General features: G+C 51.8%; 2 protein-coding genes across 6 annotated transcripts in view; one reads left to right on the top strand and one right to left on the bottom strand.

Annotated features, from left to right (window-relative positions):
* The window catches only part of IARS1 (isoleucyl-tRNA synthetase 1), a 201,289-nt gene that overhangs the window by 92,500 nt on the left and 82,760 nt on the right, over positions 1-26,029 (top strand). For both annotated transcript variants that reach the window (XM_040569172.1, XM_040569173.1), the window contains exons 7-9: positions 20,749-20,866; positions 23,772-23,919; positions 24,551-24,638. In XM_040569172.1, coding sequence (XP_040425106.1) covers positions 20,749-20,866; positions 23,772-23,919; positions 24,551-24,638 — 354 coding nt within the window. The remainder of the gene's footprint in view (positions 1-20,748; positions 20,867-23,771; positions 23,920-24,550; positions 24,639-26,029) is intronic.
* LOC121075675 (serine/arginine repetitive matrix protein 1-like) lies at positions 1,358-6,677 on the bottom strand. 4 transcript variants are annotated; one of them, XM_040569181.1, is made up of 8 exons: positions 6,555-6,662; positions 6,168-6,292; positions 5,814-5,976; positions 5,412-5,723; positions 5,144-5,262; positions 3,911-4,979; positions 2,007-2,141; positions 1,358-1,447 (listed from the first exon to the last, which is right to left on the bottom strand). In XM_040569181.1, the coding sequence occupies exons 1-7, from the start codon at positions 6,644-6,646 to the stop codon at positions 2,045-2,047; spliced, it is 1,977 nt and encodes a 658-aa protein (XP_040425115.1). In that variant the 5' UTR covers positions 6,647-6,662; the 3' UTR covers positions 1,358-1,447; positions 2,007-2,044. The 4 variants fall into 4 exon arrangements, with proteins under 4 accessions (XP_040425115.1, XP_040425114.1, XP_040425113.1 ...); XM_040569180.1 differs by having other exon boundaries at positions 1,358-2,141; XM_040569179.1 differs by lacking the exons at positions 1,358-1,447; positions 2,007-2,141 and having other exon boundaries at positions 3,559-4,979; positions 5,412-5,525; positions 5,617-5,723; positions 6,168-6,677.

Raw genomic sequence — 26,029 nt, 5'->3', positions numbered from 1 at the left:
GGAGCCCACGCAGGAGCAGGTGACCTGGCAGGAGCTGCCGCCCGTGGGGGACCCAGGTTGGAGCAGTGTGCTCCTGATGGATGGACCCCGTGGTACGGACCCGTATCTGGAGCAGTTCTTGAAGAGCTGCTGCCTGTGGGAAGCCCACGCAGGATCACTTTGGGAACGACCGCATCCCACGTTGGAGCAGGGGAAGAGAGTGACCGAGAAGGAACGGCAGAGACGAAGTGCTATAGACTGACCAGAACCGCCATTCCCCCATTCCCCTGCACCACTTGGTTAAGGAGGTAGAGGAGGGTGGATGGGGGGAAGGTGTTTTGGGTTTCTTTCTTTTGTTTCTCACTTCTCTAGCTTGTTAGTAATAGGCAATAATTCTCAATGTCTCCCTGCTCTGAGTCTGTTTTGCCTGTCACAATAATTGTTGAGTGATGTCCCCATTCTTATCTCAACCCTTGAGCCCTTTGCATCGTATTTTCTCCCCCTTTCCCATTCAGGAGGGGGAGTGAGAGAGAGGCTGCGGTGGAACTTGGCTGCCCACCCGAGAAAACCACCACTAATTTCCAAACTAAACCTCTGGCACAACTTGAGGCCATACTTTCTAGTCCTGTCACTAGTTGTCTGTGAGAAGAGGCCGACCCCTAGCTCCCCACAACTTCCTTTAAGGTAGATGTGGAGAGCAGTAAAGTCTCCCCTGTGTTTTCCGTGTTAAGATCCCGCTTCTGGATTAAAGCTGACAAAAGAGCAAACATCAGCTGGGGTGGGTATGGTAAGCCCCCAAGCCACCATGACAACACAACCCTTCCCTTCACCCAACCCCCCTCTAACCCCTCATATTTATAGTACTTAAAATGGGGAGGGAGGGAGCTTTCCTCACAAATAAGGCTTTGCACCCTAAACATGCAGGTCTGCACCTTACAGTGCAACTGGGGGCCCTAAAAATAAGGCGTTGTGCCCTGAAAATGACAGCCTGGGCCATAAAGTGAGGGTGTAAGCAATAAGAAGCCAGCTTTGTGTCCAGAGAGCAGTCACGGGGGAGCGTGGGGAGGCCTGGTCGTCAAGGTGAGGCTTTAGACCTGAACCCTGGGCCTTTGGAGTCTCTGGCTTGCAGCCTGGACCCTACAATGACGCTCTGGTCCCTCCAAATGGGTGTTTGGACCCTTAAAGGAGGCTTTGGGCCCTCAAATTGAGGCCTTGTCTCCTAGCGTGAGGATTTTGGACCTGAAGAAGCGGGGTATTTCCTCACAAATAAGGCTTTGTACCCTAAAAATGCAGGTCTGCACCTTACGGTGCAACTAAGGGGCCCTAAAGATAAGGCATCGTGCCCTGAAAATGACAGCCTGGGCCATAAAAGCGAGGGTGTAAGTAATGAGAAGCCAGCTTTATCTCCAGAGAGCAGTCTCAGGGCCCTGAACCAAAGGGCTTGGTCCCTACAAAGGAGCCCCTGGGCCTGCAAACTGAGGGTTTAGGCGATCAGAAGATGACTTGGGATGCCAAGAGGAGGTTCTGGAGCCTTAAAAGAAGGCTTCGGAGCCTAGAGAGGAAACACGGGGGCTTACTAATGCGGCTTTGAAGACTTAAAATGGGGACGGAGGGGGAGCGTGGGGAGGCTTGGTCGTCAAGGTGAGGCTTTAGACCTGGACCCTGGGCCTTTGGAGTCTCTGGCTCACGGACTGGACCCTACAATGATGCTTTGGTCCCTCCAAATGGGTGTTTGGACCCTTAAAGGAGGCTTTGGGCCCTCGAATTGAGGCCTTGTCTCCTAGCGTGAGGATTTTGGACCTGAAGAAGCAGGGTATTTCCTCACGAATAAGGCTTTGTACCCTAAAAGGCAGCTCTGCACCTCACAGTGCAACTGGGGGCCCTAAAGATACGGCATCGTGCCCTGAAAATGACAGCCTGGGCCATAAAAGCGAGGGTGTATGCAATAAGAATCCAGCTTTGTCTGCAGAGAGCAGTCTCAGGGCCCTGAACCAAAGGGCTTGGTCCCTACAAAGGAGCCCCTGGGCCTGCAAACTGAGGGTTTAGGTGATTGTGTTGGGTCTGTCTAGGATGGAGTCACCTTTCCCTGCAGCAGCCCACACAGTGCTGTGCTCTGCAGTCGTAGCTGGAACAGCACTGGTATCACTCCAGTGTTGTGTCTGTTGCTGCGTAGTGCTGGCACAGCATCGGGACTCCCTCCAAGCCCCCAAGAGCCAGCAGGCTGGGGGTGGGCAAGTGATGGGGAGGGGACATCGCCAGGGCAGCTGACCTAAACCAGCCAAAGGGATATTCCATAACACCTGATGTCACACTCAGCAATAAAAAGGGGGGCTCTCGTGGGGGAGGGGTCTGTCCTCCTGAACAACCGCTACGCGTTTTGAGGCCCTGCTTCCCAGGATGTGGCCGAACATCGCTCGTTGATGGGAAGTAGAGAATAACTTTTTTTTCTTTCTCTACGTGCTTCCGTGCGGCCTTATTGTTTCTTTTATTTCTTTTTTCTCCCCTTTCCCTTTCCCTTTAATTAAATCATTCTCATCTCAAACCTCGAGCTCTTTGTGTTGTATTTTCTCCCCCTTCCTCTTTGGGGGGGAGGGGGGTGGAGTGAGAGAGCGGTTGTGGTGGAGCTCGGCTGCCCACCCGAGTAAAACCACAGTGATCAGAAGAAGACTTGGGATGCCAAGTGGATGTTCTGGAGCCTGAAAAGAAGGCTTTGGAGCCTAAAAAGCGTAAGAAGGCCTGTTTTTGTGGTTTTGAATGAGATTTTACATTGCTTAGGAGGAAGGAATGTGATATTGAGATATGGTTGCAGTGATAAAAGCTTACCAGACAACCTTGTGAAATGCCGACTACAACCGTTCTCCTTAATGCAATTAGGCATAAATCACGGTGTCACATCAAGTCTGATAAGGTAAAAAATATTACCGCCTCGCAGCGTAAAACTCAGGAGAAACTTGAAAAATAAGAGGCTGGTAATTGAAAGCCATGCATTATCTGTGAAGCGTCGGATAGGTTGTGAACCTGGACTTCCCATTCAATGGGGAAACAGGGGAGGGTCCCGGTCGTCGAGAGAGAAACTATATAAATTGTGCTATGGAACTAATAGGCACGCTCCTGCTTGCAAGACGCCTGCCATTGCAATCGTGAATAAAAAAGCTACTTCACTGAGATCCTCGCCTGAGCCTATGTTATTGGCTGCAGAGCGTTTCTCACAAACTGGGGGCTCGTCCGGGAGCCAGTCACCTTCTGGGGAGTCCCACTACCACCGCAGCAGGAAGGCATGCCCTGCTGATTTCAGCGGTCCTGTGCCTTGGCGACGGTGGTTCTGCAGAGAGCTGACAAAGGAAGCAAGACTGGTTAAGAAGGCAGGATTGGTGAAGAATTAGGGGGGAAAAAAAGGCACTCCGGTTTTGAGAATCGACCCGGTAGCTCTGTGCACAGACCAAGGTAAGAAATACTAAGTATTGCCTTGGCAGTCGGGTAGACTTGTGTGACGTGTGATTGAGATGTACTTTTGTATGAAGCGACTGCGGAGACCTGATCTGCGGTTCCGTAGCTCCGCTATCTAATGGGGGGGAGGCAGGGGAGCAGGGGGACATGGCTTAGTCGTACGAGTGAGGCTGAAGCCGACACGCGCGCATGATCTCTCAGCACAGATGGGATTGGCAGCAAGCTTTATTGTGATGGCGGCTGGGGACTGGAGCCAGGACGTGGGGCTGGAGCACGGCTGCTCCCGTGGCGTTGTTCAGGCCGGCTGTAGGGATTTGGGGCCCGATGTTGTAACCGGGAGCGGCTTCGCATCCGGACTGGCCCGGCGTGGCTGGAGCGGCTGCTGCGTTCAGGCACCGGGGAATCGCTGGAGGACCCCGATGCCGTTTCGCTGTCAGAGCTGCTGCTGCTGCTGCTCTGAGCACAGGGGGTTGTAACACGTCTGCTCCCACGCCGTCTTCGGGTCTGCCTCTGGGTATTTGGGGCCTGGTGTTGTAATGGGGAGCGGCTTCTCTGGGCCGTCCCCTGCTGGCTGGAGCATCGTCTCCGTTTAGGCCCCGGGGATCCACTGGGGGACCCCGATGCCACCCGCCTGGCAGATCTGGCGCTGCTGCTGCTCCCAGCACCAGTTTGTGGTGCACGGCTGCTCCTGAGGCGTCTTCGGGGCCGGCTCTGGGGATCTGGGGCTGGACGTTCCAGCGGTGAGCGGCTTCTCGTCCGGGGTCGCCCCCGCTGGCTGGCGGGGTGTCTGCCTTTGGGCACCGTGGAGCGACTGGAGGTTCCTGGTGCTGTTCCACTGGCAGAGCTGCTGCTGCTGCTGTCGCTGCTGCTCTGAGCACTGGGGGTTGTAGCACGTCTGCTCCGATGCCGTCTTCGGGTCTGCCTCTGGGTATTTGGGGCCTGGTGTTGTAATGGGGAGCGGCTTCTTCTCTGGGCCGTCCCCTGCTGGCTGGAGCATCGTCTCCGTTTAGGCCCCGGGGATCCACTGGGGGACCCCGATGCCGCCCGCCTGGCAGATCTGGCGCTGCTGCTGCTCCCCGCACCAGTTTGTGGTGCACGGCTGCTCCTGTGGCGTCTTCGGGGCCGGCTCTGAGGATCCGGGGCTGGACGTTCCAGCGGTGAGCGGCTTCTTGTCCGGGGTCGCCCTCGCTGGCTGGCGGGGTGTCTGCCTTCGGGCACCAAGGAGTGACTGGAGGTTCCTGGTGCCCTCTGGCTGGCCAAGCTGGGGGTGCTGCTCCCAGCGCTGGGTTCTGCAGCACGGCTGCTCCTGCAGCGGCTTCTTCCAGGATCGTTACAGGTGTCTTGGGCCTGGCGTACAGGCTGGCAGATTGTCCTCTGTTCTGTCCCTGGCCGCCTCCTCTCAGTCACCTGGGAACTGTGGGATGGCCCCGGTGCTGCCTGGCTGCTGGCGCTGCTGAGGCTGCTGCTTTCAGGTGCTGGGGAGCCACGGGAGGGCCCCAGAGCCTCTTTACTGGAGGTGGTGGGGCCGGCGAGCCCCAGGTTGGCACTGGAGGCTGTAAGGGGAGACAGGAAGGTGAGTGGGATGGACTTCCAGACCCACGGCAGTAGAGGCTCTGATCCGTCCAGGGTCAGAGAGACTCTGGCAAGGCTGCCCTGAGCCCCTGCAGCCAGGCCTTGCCTGGCCACAGCCCAGCAGCATGAGGCCTTTGCCTCTTACCGGTGCCCACGCCAGCGCAGCTGCCGCACTCCCAGGTGCCTGCGCTGTTGGTCAAGTTGGAGCAGCGCCGGTGGGTGCCTTCGGCGGCGCAGGAGCGGCACAGGAGCAGCTGCCAGGGCCTGGGGAAGCAAAGGGTTGTGGGTGTGAGGACAAAGTGTCTGAGCCAGGGAGTGGCCGGCACATCCCTTGTGCTCTGTCCTGGCTCCCCCAGCATGTGCTGAGGCGGAGGACCTGTGCAGAGCCCCAGATGGCTGCTGAGGCAACTCACCCCTGTCCCTCCGCCTGCTCCCTGCCTTGTGGGTAAAGGCATTCGCTGACATCACAGCGCTGGTGCCTCTCTCGCAGCGATGCAAAGGCGTCGTTGTTCTCCCAGGTTGGTCTTCTGCGAGAGAAGGGAGGGAAATTGTCCAGTCCCTGGCCATGCGCAGCGCTTGTGCCCTCGTGTCTAGAGAGCAGGGCAGAGGGACACGAACCTGAATGGGACTCGGATCCCCATGATGAACATTTCTGAACAAAACTCCCCCCTGTTTCTGCAGATGGGGCACTGGAAGCAGAGAATGCCTGCGCACACAGCTTGTCCCTGCAGCAGAAACACATGCGGTGAGAGGTGAGCGGGCCCTGGTGCTGCTGAGCACCTGCCGTGCCCGCAGGGTGAGGGGAGGGCTCCTACCTGGATGCAGCCCCGGTGGAACCAGGCGTGACTGCAGGCTGGGCACACCATGGTGTGGTAGGACTTGCTGTCCCCCACAGGGTCCATGCAGATGATGCAGGTGGTGTCCTGCTCTGGAGCTGCCTGCACTGCCTGCTGAGGGCGGTGCTCCCAGCAGAAGGACCTGGGGGGGAGAGGGAAGGGAAGGGCGAGGTGAGAAGTGCTGGGCCTGCCGCGGTTGTGGCGAGGAGGGCAGAGGAACGTGAAGGAGCCCCAGGCCCATCCAGGCTCTGGCGCTGCCTCTGGCTCTGCCAGGCTGCTGGGAAGCACCACCGTGGGGTCCTCTCTTGCTTGGCTGGTGCTGGCAGCCCTTACCTGTACCGCCCAAAGAACTGGGTGACACATTCTCCCTCCGAGGCGCAGGGGAGATGGAAGCTGCGTTCACAGCCCGTCTCCGTGCAGGTGATGGTGGCCCCTCGCTCGCCACAAACGAAGCATTGCTGAAAAGAACACAGCAGCCCCATTAGCAGCAGGCTCGATGCCGCCACCGCTGGCCCCACACCCCTGGGCAGGGCAGGGCACAGGGTGCGGGCGCTGCTGGGTCACGCTCTGCAGACCCGCCTGGCGGACGAGGCTCGTCTGCCAGAGCAGCAGTTTGTCCCAGAGCAGGTTGGAAAGGCTGGGATTGCTTCCTTGGGGTCCAGGCTAAGCTTGCGGGAGCATCTCCTGGCACAAACCTCCCTGTTCCCATCAGGTCCTCACCTTCTGGGATGCCTGCTTGATTGTGTGCTGTATATCCTCCAGTAAAAATCCCAAAATTCCCTCCTGTAGGTTTCCAGGCCGATAAAGGCCATTCGCAAGAAACTATAAAATAGAGAAGAGCAGGATCTCATTAGGGGTCGTAGAGGAAGGGACTGTCCCTGGTGGGATGCTGACAGGAGGCACGGGAACTCACCAGACAAAAACGTGGGCACAGAGCCCATTCCTTTCGCGTGTGGGTCCGCAGATGTTCGGGTCAGCATCTGCCCGGCCACACAGCATGCATGCTGGAGGGGAGAGAGCAAACGGCACAGCCATTGAGCACCTTTGCGGGGCCAGGTGTCCCTGAGGGACTGTCCCCGAGGGCCTGTTCTGTCCCTGCCATGCTGGCTGATGGGCAGGGCCAGAGGCTGTGGAGGGGAAGGGGGCACAGCAGGCACAAGGGTCCCAGCAGGCACCCACAGCCCGACCTGGGCCTCCCCTGCCAAGGAGCAGAGGGGCCCTGCCCCGGGGTGGTTGGGGAGCCCCTGCCTGCCCCTGCCTCCCCTCTCAGCCACAGGCAACCCCCCCCAGCCCCTCCCCGCCCTCCTGTGGGATGGGATACTTTTGTCTCACCTTGCTCCTTCGAGTCGGGAGCCTTCCGCTCCATTGCAGACATGGTGCACTTCGACAGCGAGCACTTGGAGAGTCACTGCCCCAGCAGTGCCGGGGTTTCTCCTCCACACGCTCCTCTGCCGACCCTGAGGGAGAAGCAGGACGAGGGTGAGTCTGTAGCACGGGCCCGAGGTGTGGGACCCCCTCCTCCCTCGGCAGCCCCGGCCAGCCCCCTCCTCCCTGCTCTCTCCCCAACTCACCAAATCGCACTGAGGCACGGCCCGAGCCCAGCAGCCTTTTATCTGCTCCTCGCCCCGCGGGTCACAGTGGCCATTGTGACATCACCACCGCACGCCCCCCGTTTGGGCAGGGACCCACTGTGACAGAGCCCCCGCCTCACGGGGGTGGCTGGAGGTGCCCCGCTGGGGCCTGGGCCCTCGGCACCCAAGCAAGAGGGTGGCCGCTCTCGCAGCCGGCGCGGGCTCAAACGCCGGGTCCCGTGGCACGCGGTGGAGAGGAAGGATTGCTTCCCTCGGCCTGCTGGCAACGCTCCCCGTGCCACAGGCAGGAGCGGAGATGTCCCTCGGACAGGGCTGCAGCCCTGGAGTGGCGGCGCCTGCACCGCACCTTTGGGCCAGCATTGCCACCCTCCGGGACAGCCGCAGGACACCTGGCGTTAGGCTCGCAGCTTGCTCCCTCCTCACGTCCTTCTCCTCCACGGTTTCTCGAGAGCAGGGTGAGACCAGAGCTCGTTTTCTCCCCCAGACATCAGCAAGAGACGTTACAAAGCCAGCGGTCTTAATAGTCTTTACTGCAGTTGACAGTCCGGTCTGAGCCCTGACTCCTTTCGCCAACTCTCACCATCAGGGTTCAAAGCCTCCTAATTAGAATCACAGAATCGTAGAATCATTAAGGGTGGAAAAGTCCCTCTAGATCATCTGGTCCAACTATCCCCCTACTACCAATGTCACCCACTAAAGCATGTCCCTAAGCACCACGTACAGCCTTTCCTTGAACACCCCCAGGTGACTCCACTACTTCCCTGGGCAACCCGTTCCAATTCCTGACTATTCTTTCTGAGAAGAAATTGTAGTGGGCCTACTTGGCAAGTTTTGGTAGCGGGGGCCCATAGGGGTGGCTTCTGTGAGAAGAATCCAGAAGCTGCCCCATTTTAGATAAGGGCCCTGCTGCTGTCCAGAGCCAAGCCAATAAGCGGTGTTGTTTGCGTCTCTGTGAGAGCATATTTAAGAAAGGGAAAAAACTGCTGCGGAACAGCAGCTGGGAGAGAGAGAGGAGTGAGAAACAGCCTTGCAGACCCAAGGTCAGTGAAGGAGTGGGAGGAGGTGCTCCAGGCACCGCAGCAGAAGTTCCCCTGCGGCCTGTGGTGAGGACCACGGTGAAGCAGGTTGTCCCCCTGCAGCCCGTGGAGTAGCACGGTGGAGCAGGGTTCCACGCTGCAGCCCGTGGAAGAGGCCACGGTGGAGCAGGTGGACCTACACTGAAGCAGGCTGCAGCCTGTGGAGGACCCCCGCCAGAGCAGATTCCGGGCCGGAGCTGCAGCCCGTGGAGAGGAGCCCACGCAGGAGCAGGTGACCTGGCAGGAGCTGCCGCCCGTGGGGGACCCAGGTTGGAGCAGTGTGCTCCTGATGGATGGACCCCGTGGTACGGACCCGTATCTGGAGCAGTTCTTGAAGAGCTGCTGCCTGTGGGAAGCCCACGCAGGATCACTTTGGGAACGACCGCATCCCACGTTGGAGCAGGGGAAGAGAGTGACCGAGAAGGAACGGCAGAGACGAAGTGCTATAGACTGACCAGAACCGCCATTCCCCCATTCCCCTGCACCACTTGGTTAAGGAGGTAGAGGAGGGTGGATGGGGGGAAGGTGTTTTGGGTTTCTTTCTTTTGTTTCTCACTTCTCTAGCTTGTTAGTAATAGGCAATAATTCTCAATGTCTCCCTGCTCTGAGTCTGTTTTGCCTGTCACAATAATTGTTGAGTGATGTCCCCATTCTTATCTCAACCCTTGAGCCCTTTGCATCGTATTTTCTCCCCCTTTCCCATTCAGGAGGGGGAGTGAGAGAGAGGCTGCGGTGGAACTTGGCTGCCCACCCGAGAAAACCACCACTAATTTCCAAACTAAACCTCTGGCACAACTTGAGGCCATACTTTCTAGTCCTGTCACTAGTTGTCTGTGAGAAGAGGCCGACCCCTAGCTCCCCACAACTTCCTTTAAGGTAGATGTGGAGAGCAGTAAAGTCTCCCCTGTGTTTTCCGTGTTAAGATCCCGCTTCTGGATTAAAGCTGACAAAAGAGCAAACATCAGCTGGGGTGGGTATGGTAAGCCCCCAAGCCACCATGACAACACAACCCTTCCCTTCACCCAACCCCCCTCTAACCCCTCATATTTATAGTACTTAAAATGGGGAGGGAGGGAGCTTTCCTCACAAATAAGGCTTTGCACCCTAAACATGCAGGTCTGCACCTTACAGTGCAACTGGGGGCCCTAAAAATAAGGCGTTGTGCCCTGAAAATGACAGCCTGGGCCATAAAAGTGAGGGTGTAAGCAATAAGAAGCCAGCTTTGTGTCCAGAGAGCAGTCACGGGGGAGCGTGGGGAGGCCTGGTCGTCAAGGTGAGGCTTTAGACCTGAACCCTGGGCCTTTGGAGTCTCTGGCTTGCAGCCTGGACCCTACAATGACGCTCTGGTCCCTCCAAATGGGTGTTTGGACCTTTAAAGGAGGCTTTGGGCCCTCAAATTGAGGCCTTGTCTCCTAGCGTGAGGATTTTGGACCTGAAGAAGCGGGGTATTTCCTCACAAATAAGGCTTTGTACCCTAAAAATGCAGGTCTGCACCTTACGGTGCAACTAAGGGGCCCTAAAGATAAGGCATCGTGCCCTGAAAATGACAGCCTGGGCCATAAAAGCGAGGGTGTAAGTAATGAGAAGCCAGCTTTATCTCCAGAGAGCAGTCTCAGGGCCCTGAACCAAAGGGCTTGGTCCCTACAAAGGAGCCCCTGGGCCTGCAAACTGAGGGTTTAGGCGATCAGAAGATGACTTGGGATGCCAAGAGGAGGTTCTGGAGCCTTAAAAGAAGGCTTCGGAGCCTAGAGAGGAAACACGGGGGCTTACTAATGCGGCTTTGAAGACTTAAAATGGGGACGGAGGGGGAGCGTGGGGAGGCTTGGTCGTCAAGGTGAGGCTTTAGACCTGGACCCTGGGCCTTTGGAGTCTCTGGCTCACGGACTGGACCCTACAATGATGCTTTGGTCCCTCCAAATGGGTGTTTGGACCCTTAAAGGAGGCTTTGGGCCCTCGAATTGAGGCCTTGTCTCCTAGCGTGAGGATTTGGGACCTGAAGAAGCAGGGTATTTCCTCACGAATAAGGCTTTGTACCCTAAAAGGCAGCTCTGCACCTCACAGTGCAACTGGGGGCCCTAAAGATACGGCATCGTGCCCTGAAAATGACAGCCTGGGCCATAAAAGCGAGGGTGTATGCAATAAGAATCCAGCTTTGTCTGCAGAGAGCAGTCTCAGGGCCCTGAACCAAAGGGCTTGGTCCCTACAAAGGAGCCCCTGGGCCTGCAAACTGAGGGTTTAGGTGATTGTGTTGGGTCTGTCTAGGATGGAGTCACCTTTCCCTGCAGCAGCCCACACAGTGCTGTGCTCTGCAGTCGTAGCTGGAACAGCACTGGTATCACTCCAGTGTTGTGTCTGTTGCTGCGTAGTGCTGGCACAGCATCGGGACTCCCTCCAAGCCCCCAAGAGCCAGCAGGCTGGGGGTGGGCAAGTGATGGGGAGGGGACATCGCCAGGGCAGCTGACCTAAACCAGCCAAAGGGATATTCCATAACACCTGATGTCACACTCAGCAATAAAAAGGGGGGCTCTCGTGGGGGAGGGGTCTGTCCTCCTGAACAACCGCTACGCGTTTTGAGGCCCTGCTTCCCAGGATGTGGCCGAACATCGCTCGTTGATGGGAAGTAGAGAATAACTTTTTTTTCTTTCTCTACGTGCTTCCGTGCGGCCTTATTGTTTCTTTTATTTCTTTTTTCTCCCCTTTCCCTTTCCCTTTAATTAAATCATTCTCATCTCAAACCTCGAGCTCTTTGTGTTGTATTTTCTCCCCCTTCCTCTTTGGGGGGGAGGGGGGTGGAGTGAGAGAGCGGTTGTGGTGGAGCTCGGCTGCCCACCCGAGTAAAACCACAGTGATCAGAAGAAGACTTGGGATGCCAAGTGGATGTTCTGGAGCCTGAAAAGAAGGCTTTGGAGCCTAAAAAGCGTAAGACGGCCTGTTTTTGTGGTTTTGAATGAGATTTTACATTGCTTAGGAGGAAGGAATGTGATATTGAGATATGGTTGCAGTGATAAAAGCTTACCAGACAACCTTGTGAAATGCCGACTACAACCGTTCTCCTTAATGCAATTAGGCATAAATCACAGTGTCACATCAAGTCTGATAAGGTAAAAAATATTACCGCCTCGCAGCGTAAAACTCAGGAGAAACTTGAAAAATAAGAGGCTGGTAATTGAAAGCCATGCATTATCTGTGAAGCGTCGGATAGGTTGTGAACCTGGACTTCCCATTCAATGGGGAAACAGGGGAGGGTCCCGGTCGTCGAGAGAGAAACTATATAAATTGTGCTATGGAACTAATAGGCACGCTCCTGCTTGCAAGACGCCTGCCATTGCAATCGTGAATAAAAAAGCTACTTCACTGAGATCCTCGCCTGAGCCTATGTTATTGGCTGCAGAGCGTTTCTCACAAACTGGGGGCTCGTCCGGGAGCCAGTCACCTTCTGGGGAGTCCCACTACCACCGCAGCAGGAAGGCATGCCCTGCTGATTTCAGCGGTCCTGTGCCTTGGCGACGGTGGTTCTGCAGAGAGCTGACAAAGGAAGCAAGACTGGTTAAGAAGGCAGGATTGGTGAAGAATTAGGGGGGAAAAAAAAGGCACTCCGGTTTTGAGAATCGACCCGGTAGCTCTGTGCACAGACCAAGGTAAGAAATACTAAGTATTGCCTTGGCAGTCGGGTAGACTTGTGTGACGTGTGATTGAGATGTACTTTTGTATGAAGCGACTGCGGAGACCTGATCTGCGGTTCCGTAGCTCCGCTATCTAATGGGGGGGAGGCAGGGGAGCAGGGGGACATGGCTTAGTCGTACGAGTGAGGCTGAAGCCGACACGCGCGCATGATCTCTCAGCACAGATGGGATTGGCAGCAAGCTTTATTGTGATGGCGGCTGGGGACTGGAGCCAGGACGTGGGGCTGGAGCACGGCTGCTCCCGTGGCGTTGTTCAGGCCGGCTGTAGGGATTTGGGGCCCGATGTTGTAACCGGGAGCGGCTTCGCATCCGGACTGGCCCGGCGTGGCTGGAGCGGCTGCTGCGTTCAGGCACCGGGGAATCGCTGGAGGACCCCGATGCCGTTTCGCTGTCAGAGCTGCTGCTGCTGCTGCTCTGAGCACAGGGGGTTGTAACACGTCTGCTCCCACGCCGTCTTCGGGTCTGCCTCTGGGTATTTGGGGCCTGGTGTTGTAATGGGGAGCGGCTTCTCTGGGCCGTCCCCTGCTGGCTGGAGCATCGTCTCCGTTTAGGCCCCGGGGATCCACTGGGGGACCCCGATGCCACCCGCCTGGCAGATCTGGCGCTGCTGCTGCTCCCAGCACCAGTTTGTGGTGCACGGCTGCTCCTGAGGCGTCTTCGGGGCCGGCTCTGGGGATCTGGGGCTGGACGTTCCAGCGGTGAGCGGCTTCTCGTCCGGGGTCGCCCCCGCTGGCTGGCGGGGTGTCTGCCTTTGGGCACCGTGGAGCGACTGGAGGTTCCTGGTGCTGTTCCACTGGCAGAGCTGCTGCTGCTGCTGTCGCTGCTGCTCTGAGCACTGGGGGTTGTAGCACGTCTGCTCCGATGCCGTCTTCGGGTCTGCCTCTGGGTATTTGGGGCCTGGTGTTGTAATGGGGAGCGGCTTCTTCTCTGGGCCGTCCCCTGCTGGCTGGAGCATCGTCTCCGTTTAGGCCCCGGGGATCCACTGGGGGACCCCGATGCCGCCCGCCTGGCAGATCTGGCGCTGCTGCTGCTCCCAGCACCAGTTTGTGGTGCACGGCTGCTCCTGTGGCGTCTTCGGGGCCGGCTCTGAGGATCCGGGGCTGGACGTTCCAGCGGTGAGCGGCTTCTTGTCCGGGGTCGCCCTCGCTGGCTGGCGGGGTGTCTGCCTTCGGGCACCAAGGAGTGACTGGAGGTTCCTGGTGCCCTCTGGCTGGCCAAGCTGGGGGTGCTGCTCCCAGCGCTGGGTTCTGCAGCACGGCTGCTCCTGCAGCGGCTTCTTCCAGGATCGTTACAGGTGTCTTGGGCCTGGCGTACAGGCTGGCAGATTGTCCTCTGTTCTGTCCCTGGCCGCCTCCTCTCAGTCACCTGGGAACTGTGGGATGGCCCCGGTGCTGCCTGGCTGCTGGCGCTGCTGAGGCTGCTGCTTTCAGGTGCTGGGGAGCCACGGGAGGGCCCCAGAGCCTCTTTACTGGAGGTGGTGGGGCCGGCGAGCCCCAGGTTGGCACTGGAGGCTGTAAGGGGAGACAGGAAGGTGAGTGGGATGGACTTCCAGACCCACGGCAGTAGAGGCTCTGATCCGTCCAGGGTCAGAGAGACTCTGGCAAGGCTGCCCTGAGCCCCTGCAGCCAGGCCTTGCCTGGCCACAGCCCAGCAGCATGAGGCCTTTGCCTCTTACCGGTGCCCACGCCAGCGCAGCTGCCGCACTCCCAGGTGCCTGCGCTGTTGGTCAAGTTGGAGCAGCGCCGGTGGGTGCCTTCGGCGGCGCAGGAGCGGCACAGGAGCAGCTGCCAGGGCCTGGGGAAGCAAAGGGTTGTGGGTGTGAGGACAAAGTGTCTGAGCCAGGGAGTGGCCGGCACATCCCTTGTGCTCTGTCCTGGCTCCCCCAGCATGTGCTGAGGCGGAGGACCTGTGCAGAGCCCCAGATGGCTGCTGAGGCAACTCACCCCTGTCCCTCCGCCTGCTCCCTGCCTTGTGGGTAAAGGCATTCGCTGACATCACAGCGCTGGTGCCTCTCTCGCAGCGATGCAAAGGCGTCGTTGTTCTCCCAGGTTGGTCTTCTGCGAGAGAAGGGAGGGAAATTGTCCAGTCCCTGGCCATGCGCAGCGCTTGTGCCCTCGTGTCTAGAGAGCAGGGCAGAGGGACACGAACCTGAATGGGACTCGGATCCCCATGATGAACATTTCTGAACAAAACTCCCCCCTGTTTCTGCAGATGGGGCACTGGAAGCAGAGAATGCCTGCGCACACAGCTTGTCCCTGCAGCAGAAACACATGCGGTGAGAGGTGAGCGGGCCCTGGTGCTGCTGAGCACCTGCCGTGCCCGCAGGGTGAGGGGAGGGCTCCTACCTGGATGCAGCCCCGGTGGAACCAGGCGTGACTGCAGGCTGGGCACACCATGGTGTGGTAGGACTTGCTGTCCCCCACAGGGTCCATGCAGATGATGCAGGTGGTGTCCTGCTCTGGAGCTGCCTGCACTGCCTGCTGAGGGCGGTGCTCCCAGCAGAAGGACCTGGGGGGGAGAGGGAAGGGAAGGGCGAGGTGAGAAGTGCTGGGCCTGCCGCGGTTGTGGCGAGGAGGGCAGAGGAACGTGAAGGAGCCCCAGGCCCATCCAGGCTCTGGCGCTGCCTCTGGCTCTGCCAGGCTGCTGGGAAGCACCACCGTGGGGTCCTCTCTTGCTTGGCTGGTGCTGGCAGCCCTTACCTGTACCGCCCAAAGAACTGGGTGACACATTCTCCCTCCGAGGCGCAGGGGAGATGGAAGCTGCGTTCACAGCCCGTCTCCGTGCAGGTGATGGTGGCCCCTCGCTCGCCACAAACGAAGCATTGCTGAAAAGAACACAGCAGCCCCATTAGCAGCAGGCTCGATGCCGCCACCGCTGGCCCCACACCCCTGGGCAGGGCAGGGCACAGGGTGCGGGCGCTGCTGGGTCACGCTCTGCAGACCCGCCTGGCGGACGAGGCTCGTCTGCCAGAGCAGCAGTTTGTCCCAGAGCAGGTTGGAAAGGCTGGGATTGCTTCCTTGGGGTCCAGGCTAAGCTTGCGGGAGCATCTCCTGGCACAAACCTCCCTGTTCCCATCAGGTCCTCACCTTCTGGGATGCCTGCTTGATTGTGTGCTGTATATCCTCCAGTAAAAATCCCAAAATTCCCTCCTGTAGGTTTCCAGGCCGATAAAGGCCATTCGCAAGAAACTATAAAATAGAGAAGAGCAGGATCTCATTAGGGGTCGTAGAGGAAGGGACTGTCCCTGGTGGGATGCTGACAGGAGGCACGGGAACTCACCAGACAAAAAACGTGGGCACAGAGCCCATTCCTTTCGCGTGTGGGTCCGCAGATGTTCGGGTCAGCATCTGCCCGGCCACACAGCATGCATGCTGGAGGGGAGAGAGCAAACGGCACAGCCATTGAGCACCTTTGCGGGGCCAGGTGTCCCTGAGGGACTGTCCCCGAGGGCCTGTTCTGTCCCTGCCATGCTGGCTGATGGGCAGGGCCAGAGGCTGTGGAGGGGAAGGGGGCACAGCAGGCACAAGGGTCCCAGCAGGCACCCACAGCCCGACCTGGGCCTCCCCTGCCAAGGAGCAGAGGGGCCCTGCCCCGGGGTGGTTGGGGAGCCCCTGCCTGCCCCTGCCTCCCCTCTCAGCCACAGGCAACCCCCCCCAGCCCCTCCCCGCCCTCCTGTGGGATGGGATACTTTTGTCTCACCTTGCTCCTTCGAGTCGGGAGCCTTCCGCTCCATTGCAGACATGGTGCACTTCGACAGCGAGCACTTGGAGAGTCACTGCCCCAGCAGTGCCGGGGTTTCTCCTCCACACGCTCCTCTGCCGACCCTGAGGGAGAAGCAGGACGAGGGTGAGTCTGTAGCACGGGCCCGAGGTGTGGGACCCCTCCTCCCTCGGCAGCCCCGGCCAGCCCCCTCCTCCCTGCTCTCTCCCCAACTCACCAAATCGCACTGAGGCACGGCCCGAGCCCAGCAGCCTTTTATCTGCTCCTCGCCCCGCGGGTCACAGTGGCCATTGTGACATCACCACCGCACGCCCCCCGTTTGGGCAGGGACCCACTGTGACAGAGCCCCCGCCTCACGGGGGTGGCTGGAGGTGCCCCGCTGGGGCCTGGGCCCTCGGCACCCAAGCAAGAGGGTGGCCGCTCTCGCAGCCGGCGCGGGCTCAAACGCCGGGTCCCGTGGCACGCGGTGGAGAGGAAGGATTGCTTCCCTCGGCCTGCTGGCAACGCTCCCCGTGCCACAGGCAGGAGCGGAGATGTCCCTCGGACAGGGCTGCAGCCCTGGAGTGGCGGCGCCTGCACCGCACCTTTGGGCCAGCATTGCCACCCTCCGGGACAGCCGCAGGACACCTGGCGTTAGGCTCGCAGCTTGCTCCCTCCTCATGTCCTTCTCCTACACAGTTTCTCAAGAGCAGGGTGAGACCAGAGCTCGTTTTCTCCCCCAGACATCAGCAAGAGACGTTAGAAAGCCACCTTCTGGAAAGGCCTCATGTTGTGTGTCCTGCACCCAAAGCAGCCCAGCAGACCCCATTGGTACGCGGCTCTCCCATGTCGGGGAGCCCCAGGACATGCCCCCAGAGCTGCAGGAACCCCCGTGGGGGAGCAGGCTGTGCTCAGATGATGGTTGGATGCAGGCAGGCAGGCTGGGGACTCAGGCAGCCCTCATGTGATGCAGGGCGACACACAGGGCACGGAGCCTGTGGCTGCTGCAACTCAAGGTGAATGGCTCCACTCTCGGTAGCCCCAATCGCCTCTCAAGGGTTCATAGAATCATAGAATATCCCGAGTTGGAAGGGACCTATAAGGACCATCAAGTCCAACTCCTGGCTCCACAGAGGTCTACCCAAAAATTCAGAGCGTGTGACTAAGTGCACAGTCCAAACGCTTCTTAAACTCCGACTGGCTTGGTGTCGTGACTACATGCTTGGGGAGCCTGTTCCAGTGCACGACAACCCTCTCGGTGAAGAACCTCTTCCTGATGTCCAGCTTGAACCTCCCCTTGTCACAGCTTGACACCGTTCCCTTGGGTCCTATCGCTGGTCGCTAAAGGGAAGAGATCGGCGCCTGCCCCTCCACTCCCCCTCGTGAGGAAGCTGTAGGCCGCGATGAGGTCTCCCCTCAGCCTCCCCTTTTTCAGGCTGAACAGGTCAAGTGACCTCAGCCGCTGGTCGTACGTCTTCCACTCTAGGCCCTTCACCATCTTTGTCGTCCTTCTTTGGACACTCCCCAGCAGTTTCAGATCCTTTTTGTACTGTGGTGCCCTGAGCTGCACACAGTACTCGATGTGAGGCCACACCAGCGCAGAGCAGAGCGGGACAATCCCTTACCTCGACTGTGCTTGGTGCACCCCAGGGTATGGTAGGCCCATCTGGCTGCCAGGAGTATTTGAGTGTTTGAGTATTGTATGGACTAATTCAGTAGCTTTTGGAAGCCAAAGTTCCCTTCGTGATGTTGACATGTTGTGTATATGACTGTGATCAATGAATATTGTAGTACGCTCCAGTTTCCAGGATGTTACACCTAGGTGAGTGTAACTTGCAGTCTTGTGTACTCACTGGGTCAGACTGTTTGTCGTCCCCTCATGACACCTAAGGGACAACAAATGTGTGTTTTCAGTTTGTGTCATTCTTTTTAGAAGTTGGATATCTTTCACCTTCAGGGAGCAGGATCTTTGTTGACAAAGACTGAGATACGCACCTGGAGTTCCTTTTCCCAAACCTTATTTTTCTTCAGTAAAGGAGAGTAAGTGTCACATAGCCAAGAGGATACAACTAAATTTGCATTACGTTTGAGGAGAAATGTGCCAGAATTAAGGGAACATTGCTTGATTTCTAATCTTTTTGGGGTAAACCTTTTCTATTTGTCAGTAGAAAGGAGCTCTGTGGTTTTGTAATTTTTTTTTTCTTTTCAGAGGGATGTCAGTTTCAGTTTTGGTGTATCATCCTAGAGTCCCTTTCTTGCAAATTGCCAATGTTTTGCTATCAAGGGGATTTAAAGAGATTTTGATAAGTTACTGTCTGAAGGCTTGTGTTGAATTGTTAAGCAAAACATGCTGTCTGTCTGTAAACAGGTAAGTGACTCCTGCTGTTAGACATAGGGTAGTCTCCAGCAGTTGCTTTGTTTTAAGAGGGCAGTGCTGCTAGCAGAAAGGTCTTTGACAGTCGTCATCTGTGTGCTTCTGATGATCACACAGGAACTGATCTCAAGGGCTTTTTATTGAGGAAACCAATTATATGGTTTTCAAGATAACAGCCGTTTTTGTGGTGATAACAAGGGCTATTGCATCAAGCAGCAGTCTCAACTTCATAATTCTCGTTGTTTTGTTGGAATAGTTTTCTGAAAGGAGCAGTTCTGGTCAGCTGTAAATGTGTGATTTGAAGAATGGTGGTTTGAATGCTCATCATTTCGTCTGGTTTTGGAAAAACCGGGGTGCTCTTGGTTTGCACTGAGTCAGAATGGCCGCAAGAGGGAGATGCTGGCTTGGATTTGTATCTTTGCAGCTCCATCTAGCGTTCACCTTGTCTGAAGTTTACGGTTATATTTACAGCTGAATTAAATATTCAGTGTTTCAGTAAGGAGTTTTCTTCTATGCTGGTAGTAGGCAGTGTTCTTTAGAAAGTGAAGCTAAAGTGAAGCTTTTTTTTTTTTTTTCTGTAGATATTTTAGTTAACTTTTTGAAAGGCAAGTAGAACACCTTCAGTATAAATGCTGTCGCTTGTCACACTCTGCATTAATTAGGCTCTGAGGTGGTAAGCATACATTTAAATTTTAACTTGCATAAAAACTTCAACAGTTAGCTAGCTGAAATATATATGCAGAAAGTTGATGAAACTACATTAACAAATCTATATATATTTTTGAGACACTTATATTTAAGTTGAAGCAGTCTCAGTTGTAAAACACATGCACTCACTGCCGTGCTTTGGATTTGAGTTAGGGTCCAGCTACAGCTTGACCGTGGGTGATGTTTTCTGCTTTAATAAGGTCACTTTTGAGTTGTGTGTGTAAGGTAAGCCACCTCTGTTGGAGTGCACAGCTCTGAAAGACTTCTGGGTTTGACTCTTTCATGGTAGAACTTGATGCTGCTGAGGGTTTTTTAGACTTTATCAATCTTAGACTTTGGGTTATGTAACTTTCCTCATGTTAGTGACCACTCATAGGAAATATTTTTCTTTTACTAGAGGCCCAAGGATAAATCTGGTTGCATTGCATATTTTCTCGATACGATAACAGGCTGATCCGTATCTTTTGATGTTCTTCTTTCAGGCTGTAGATGGAAATCAGTGCAGTAGTCTTCCTTTGTTTTGCATCAAAGATTATGCATTCAAACATCGAAGACAATACTGACTTAAATACAGGCCCAGGTTCTCAAGCACAAAGTGACACAGCCTGCAGGAAAAAGCATTGCTTGCCAAGATGGGGTTGGTTGCTTAGCAATGGGCTATTTATCTGGAAAGGAACACAGAAAAATGATTGGGATGGTTTGAAAACATTCAAGTAAAAAGAGCTTTTAAAGTCAGCACTCTAACAATTTGCATGTGGAATCTGAAACGAATGGATTCTGCAGAAACTTGGATCTGTAGTTGAATTTGGCATGATAAAGACTTGCCCTCTCCTGCCTTACTTGTAAGGTAGCCAACCTGCAGAGTATACCACTGGACATGTAGGTCAGTGAGAACTGATAAGCTGATTTATGTGGATGATCCTTTAGCAAACCCTGTGTTGTTCAGATACAAAGAAACATAGGGTTTTGTCCATCACGTGGGCATGTGATGAGTTGCAATGTAAAGTACCTTACTCTTCCAGCTACTGTTCATCTTGAGCATTGACTCAGTATTACAATATTAAGTACTTAATTCATTAATTCAAGAAGACACAAGGATTCATGTACACTACAGGCCATATTGAAGATGGCATAAGGGAGTTAAAGATTGGTGTGAGAATGATCTTGGACTGGAACAGAGAGAGAAATGAGCTAACAAAGGAGAACATTAATATAACTTGTGGCACCATAAAACTGTGTTCAATGCTTTGCATGCTGAGCTGTGTCCTCTTGTGGAAAATGCTCTTGGGATTGTCAGGATTTACTCAGAGTGGGACGCGGTTACCTGTAGCTCATGTCTTCTCTGTTTTTTAGCACTGGCTGATGTAGTAGGTGCTCCAGATGATGTGACGAGTGAGCAGCCATGTCACTACACATCTCTCTAAATTATGGCTGATTTCAGCCTTGTTAATCAAAGAAATTTCAGGTTGTCGTTATATTCAGGAAATTTGAGAGAGATTATTCAGCAATACTGATTTGTGTTCCATCTGAATATTTCTCTGTTCTGTGAAGTCAGTACACAGAAAACCGAGCTGTTAGAATCAGATAAAACTAAGTATTCGCCAATAATACAGTCACAGTGAATTTCTTTACTTTTGACTTAAAAATACTGCCTTTAGTTGATAATTGGTTAAAAATGTGTCTTTCAGAACAGAACTCCAGCTAGAGCAGAACCACACTTTGCAGTTGCTCTATTAAATTTGGAACTCCAAGTGTTATTTCATGTTTCTTGTTTACTTCCAGGTGGGTTTTCAAGCAGCTGTATGACAAAGGACTAGTATATAGGGGTGTTAAGGTCATGCCTTTCTCAACTGCATGTAACACCCCACTGTCCAACTTCGAGTCCCATCAGAATTACAAGGTCAGTATATGTGTACATGATGCATTGCAGTCTAATCTATAGCATCCTCTACTTGGATTTGTAAGGCTTTAGTATTTTTTTGCTTGGTACATAGGCATGTTGTTATATTATGAGCTGATAGCAAAAAAAAAAAAAAGCTTTTTTATTGAGTTTAGCTGTGTTTGTTTGGATTATTTGATCTTTGCATTCTTCCTTCTTCTTGGTTACTACTTACAGGTATTTGAGGCATATAGTTTGTTTTACTCTGCTAAATTACTCTCATTTCCTCTTTTGGCTTTCAAGGTGAATATTGCACTTGTGCTGGGTTTTTATTGTAAATACTTGCAGGAGAGCTGTAGCATTCCCTGGCTGTGCAGATCTGAAAGGAGGAAGGGTCTTTGCAAAGTTGAAATCTCTCGTGGGAGATTAGTAAGGATTATCAAAGATCATGTTTGGTTGTAGCTCAGTGTTATTATAGGTCTTGTAAGAATTGTTAACTCAGATTGATAAACTCCACGTAATGCTTTTCTTAATATAAAACTAAGTATACCATGCATTTTTAAGATGATCCCTTGAAATGAATGACTAGATGCAGCTTTTATTAGCAACAAACATTTTACCACATGCATGAAAGCAGAAACTCTGTCCCAGTTTTTCCAATTTTCACGTTAGTTTGTGGACAGAGGTTTTGTATTCTTTACTATCCCCACCCAGGCCTCCATGTCCTTGTATCAAAAATCTTTTACTTACGTTGTTACAGCAGAAAGCTAGCACAAATTGTACATCTGGTCTTTTTTACATCTTGCCTAACAAAGGCCAGTTTGCTGGCCAAAAATAGTGTTTTTGAAAAAAATGTTTAAATTAACTTGTATAATGCTGTCCACAGATACTAGTGCTTTCTATATTTCAGAGGAGCAATTGACCATATTGAAGAACAAAGGTTTTTGTGATTTGGAAGTGTCACCTACAAAGATATCTTGTTGTTTTGTGATTGTGTGACAACTGAAATAGTTAATAAATACAAGTAAAGTAATCTACATTTCATATAGGCTCAGATTAATGAGCTTTCTTTGGAACAAAGACTATTTTTGTGTGCCCTTTTTCCATAGAACAATGCTTCTCTTCTCTTCTCTTCTCTTCTCTTCTCTTCTCTTCTCTTCTCTTCTCTCTTCTCTTCTCTTCTCTTCTCTTCTCTTCTCTTCTCTTCTCTTCTCTTCTCTTCTCTTCTCTTCTCTTCTCTTCTCTTCTCTTCTCTTCTCTTCTCTTCTCTTCTCTTCTTCTCGTCTCGTCTCGTCTCTTCTCTTCTCGTCTCTTCTCGTCTCTTCTCGTCTCTTCTTGCCTCTTCTTGTCTCTTCTCAATAAAATACTTAGATGCTATTTCTTACTCTAGAACGAGTAGGGTGTGGGCTTACATATGCTGCTGTGCCACTTCATGTGAAAGATATCTTTTTATCTGTTCGAGGTGGTATTTTGGAGATTGGATCATTACGAGTCTGTAAGCTGCTATGATTTATTCTTGGCAAGACCTGTCATTTCTGGGTGTAAGGCAGCTGTTATCTTTCTTGATGTGAAAAGCAGGCTTTGGCTTCTGTTGATTGATCCCATGAGAAATAGGACACAGGAAGCACGTTTAGAAATTGACTTAGGTGTCTAATGTAGAATTGAGTAAACTTTGTCAGTATCTTGTATTACGTGCAACTGAAGAGGTGTTGTCTTCAACTTAAAGCAGGTACAACTTTGCGTGCAGAAAAAAAGTATTGAACAATGTCATTATTTGGAAGCTTGGGTGTTTTTTTATGGCTTTCCAGATGTAATTATCTACCAGGTCAACTTAGTGCTTCAGAAAAGGTGAATGATCCTACAGTGCTGTTTCTCAGTTGTTAGAGACAGAATGGTAATGATAGCTCAGCCTTTGCTCACATCAAGCGCAGTACAAGAGTTATGTAATATTTATGTTTTACTGTTGACTGCACCAGATGTTCACAGAAAATTCCCTCTGGAACAGCCCTTAGCTCAGACATAAATAGCTGCTTGTCCCGTGATGCAATTAACTGTTCCGTGATGCTGGACAGAAACCAGAGCGCCCTGCACCAGAAATGATGAGGGGATAGGACCTGTTTGTATGTTTAGGGCCTGTGCATATGACATTCATTTTCTGTTTGGCATTTAATATTAATAATAAAAATTTAACGTGCAAGATTAGACTTGCTTTTCAATCTATTTTCTCTAATGTATGAAATACAGAGTGAACAACTAGGGTTGTTTTTGTCTGAAAGAGAAATTTGTTTTCAGGGCATTCTTTTGAACCGTTTGACGACAAAATTTCATAGAGCAGCTGCTAAAGGTCTTCTTCCCTGACATTTTTACTCTTATAAGTATTGATGTACTTGTGTTTTTAAGCACTCAAAGCTTCTATTTTTCGTTCCTAACAATGGTTTCTTAGTAAGATATTTCATCTTCTGAAGTGATGGCTATTCCTCCTACTCCCTGACTGTAGAGGAAAAGATGGGAAAAGGCTTTGCGTAGCAGTAGTTGAGAAACTGCTGATAGTCTTGACAGTTGAGATTAATTATAGACTTTTTAAAAGGGATTATAAGAGGTACCTGGGGGAACTGGCACTCGGCTCTCTGGTGCTTTGGCAGATAATTCCCAAAATCTCAGAGCTAATGCTAACCCTTAACTCCGTGGCCTTGTCAGGCTGATAGTTTCCACTGATATAATGGGAGAATGTTGGGATTGTTATCTTTTTCAAACTTTCTTATGCTGCCACTTCAACTTCTGTCACTGCAGAGATGAACTAGGCAAATTGAAAGATAGATTTGGGCAGATGTCAGCAATAGTAACTACTTTGACTTGCATTTTTTCACTATGACGTGCATTAAATGTGTTTTCTCTTTTTCCTTTTGACTTTATCTTGCCTGTTAAGGATGTTCAAGACCCTTCAGTGATTGTGAGCTTCCCGCTGGATGAAGATGCAAGTGTCTCTCTTGTTGCTTGGACCACTACTCCTTGGACCTTACCTAGTAATCTAGCCCTTTGCGTTAACCCGGAATTGCAATACGTAAAATTGAGAGGCAAGTGTTAAATTAAGATTATATATAATGAACCCTTTTTTCTTCAGTGCCTTTGAATATGTGCATATATTTTGTCTGATAGACTGTTTTATGCTACATTTAGTGCTTTGTTGGGACTGGATCAGTGTTATTGTAAAAAATGAGATATGTTTCCCATGTGGCTGATGGTTTCCAACTGCTGTGCTCTTTTTATTTTATCTGTTGCATACATTCTGAGGGCTGTTCCCTAATAAATATTGATAGCTGAAATAATGAACAAGAACAAATGCCTTATTTGACCTCTTAAAGTCACATTATATTTGAAAGGCAGGAAGGTGTGGCTGGGTATCCCTAGCTTTTTCTTTTCCCTCCTGTTCCTGGGGATCAGGCTCATGAGCAAGTTACTGGTATGTGACAGCTAAATTGCAGTAATTGAACATCTTTGTTCTCTTAACCTGTAACGTTAGATGGCTAATGGTAGTCACATTATGGGGAAGAAAGAGGTGGAAAATGGTAGTCGATCAGCAAGACTGTTTTGGGCAGTTTTATAGCTAACATACCATCTTGCATAAACTGAAAGGTTTTGTAATGGTGCAAATGAGGGTATTCAAGTGAGATTTATATAACTTTTTTGCTTTGTCTTATATTCTAGATAATGCCACAGGAAAGATTTACATCTTGATGGAATCCAGGCTTATAGCCCTATACAAATCTGACACAGAATATGAGATACTGGAGAGGCAAGTACATAAATTATTACATACTTGCTAACGTCCAGTATTTTTATAGCTCAGAAGTTAAGTGTTTCAAAAAGTAGAATTTTGCTGTTGCCTAAAGATGACTTTCCCTATGTGGTGATACTTTGTGTGTATACCTTGCAAAAAAACTATAAAGGATTGGAAGTTGCTATGACAAATTTGTCTTGAATATGAAGCTCCAAATAGAATAAAAGTTTCATTGGATTATTGTATTCCAGCAAAAAATAAAAAATAAAAAAAAACCTTAGTCCATTTTTCCTTCAATTTTGTTTGTTTTTCCACCATTTTTATGAAAAACATTGTTAATTTAGAAGTCTCTAAAATAGGAAATTGTGCAAATGTGTAACAAGTTTAAAAAATGGTCTAAGTACTTAAAGTGAAATGGACAAGAAAAACATTGTCTTTAGCAAACAAATACTGCTTCTGCAGAATTGTCTACCCAAATTAAGTAGTTAGTGGCAGTTATGCTTTCTGAAAACTGCTTATTCATCTTGGTTGAATTGAAAAATACGAACTATTTAATAAATTGGATAGGGAACACAAGTATTAAATTATGTAGCCCTCTTAGAACATGTGGCTTTGCTTCTTTTAAATCTTTTGTATAAAAAATCAGTCTGATAAAGGGGTAATAATAAATATTTGGCTTTATTCAGTCCTGTGCAATGGTTTTAAAGAAAAAAGCTAGAAGATTGTGAATGACAGTCCTTCTTCACTGGCATTAGTTATTTTTGTCTTTTTACCCCAAGCAGTTGAAAGTTTTACATCAGCATTTTTCAAATAAAAATTGTGTGTCGTGCACACATGTGAAAAGAGGCTAAGCAATTATATGTATTAATTGAATTGTAGGAATATAGAGCTAGAACACCTGCTTGTTTTCTACTCTTATGCTCATACTATGACAATTGAGTAATTCCTATTTGTTTTTCCCCTCTGTCCCTGCACTGTCCCCAAAGTGAATTGACATCATCTGTCATGTACGCTGTAGTCATTTGAGGTGGTACTCAATTTAAAAAGATGGTCTTTCAGTGCTTCCTTTCTTCACTGTGGACAGAACACCTGATCTCCAGATTTGCTTCCTCTGTTTTTCTTTCTCCCTTCATTCATCAATAAAAACACCAAATAGTGTCAGTGTTAGGATACCACTGGAAACGTAAACATACAGTCACCCAGTTACAATGCTTTTGTATTTTGTGTTTGCCAGAATGACATGGGAAAGTATCAAAAACCAACACTAAAACTTGGATCTATCTGCTTGATTGCTATTCAAGCTAGCTAGTTTGCCTAACAAAGGAAGTAATTTGGTTTGATGTGACTTATTCTTGACAAATTCATGTTGTGTGTTTAGCACTCACTCTTTTTAAACTGATCACTTA

This window comes from Cygnus olor, chromosome 10 (genome assembly GCF_009769625.2).
Source record: "Cygnus olor isolate bCygOlo1 chromosome 10, bCygOlo1.pri.v2, whole genome shotgun sequence".
NCBI classification, from domain to species: domain Eukaryota; kingdom Metazoa; phylum Chordata; class Aves; order Anseriformes; family Anatidae; genus Cygnus; species Cygnus olor.
This window is presented reverse-complemented; position numbering and strand designations above follow the sequence as displayed.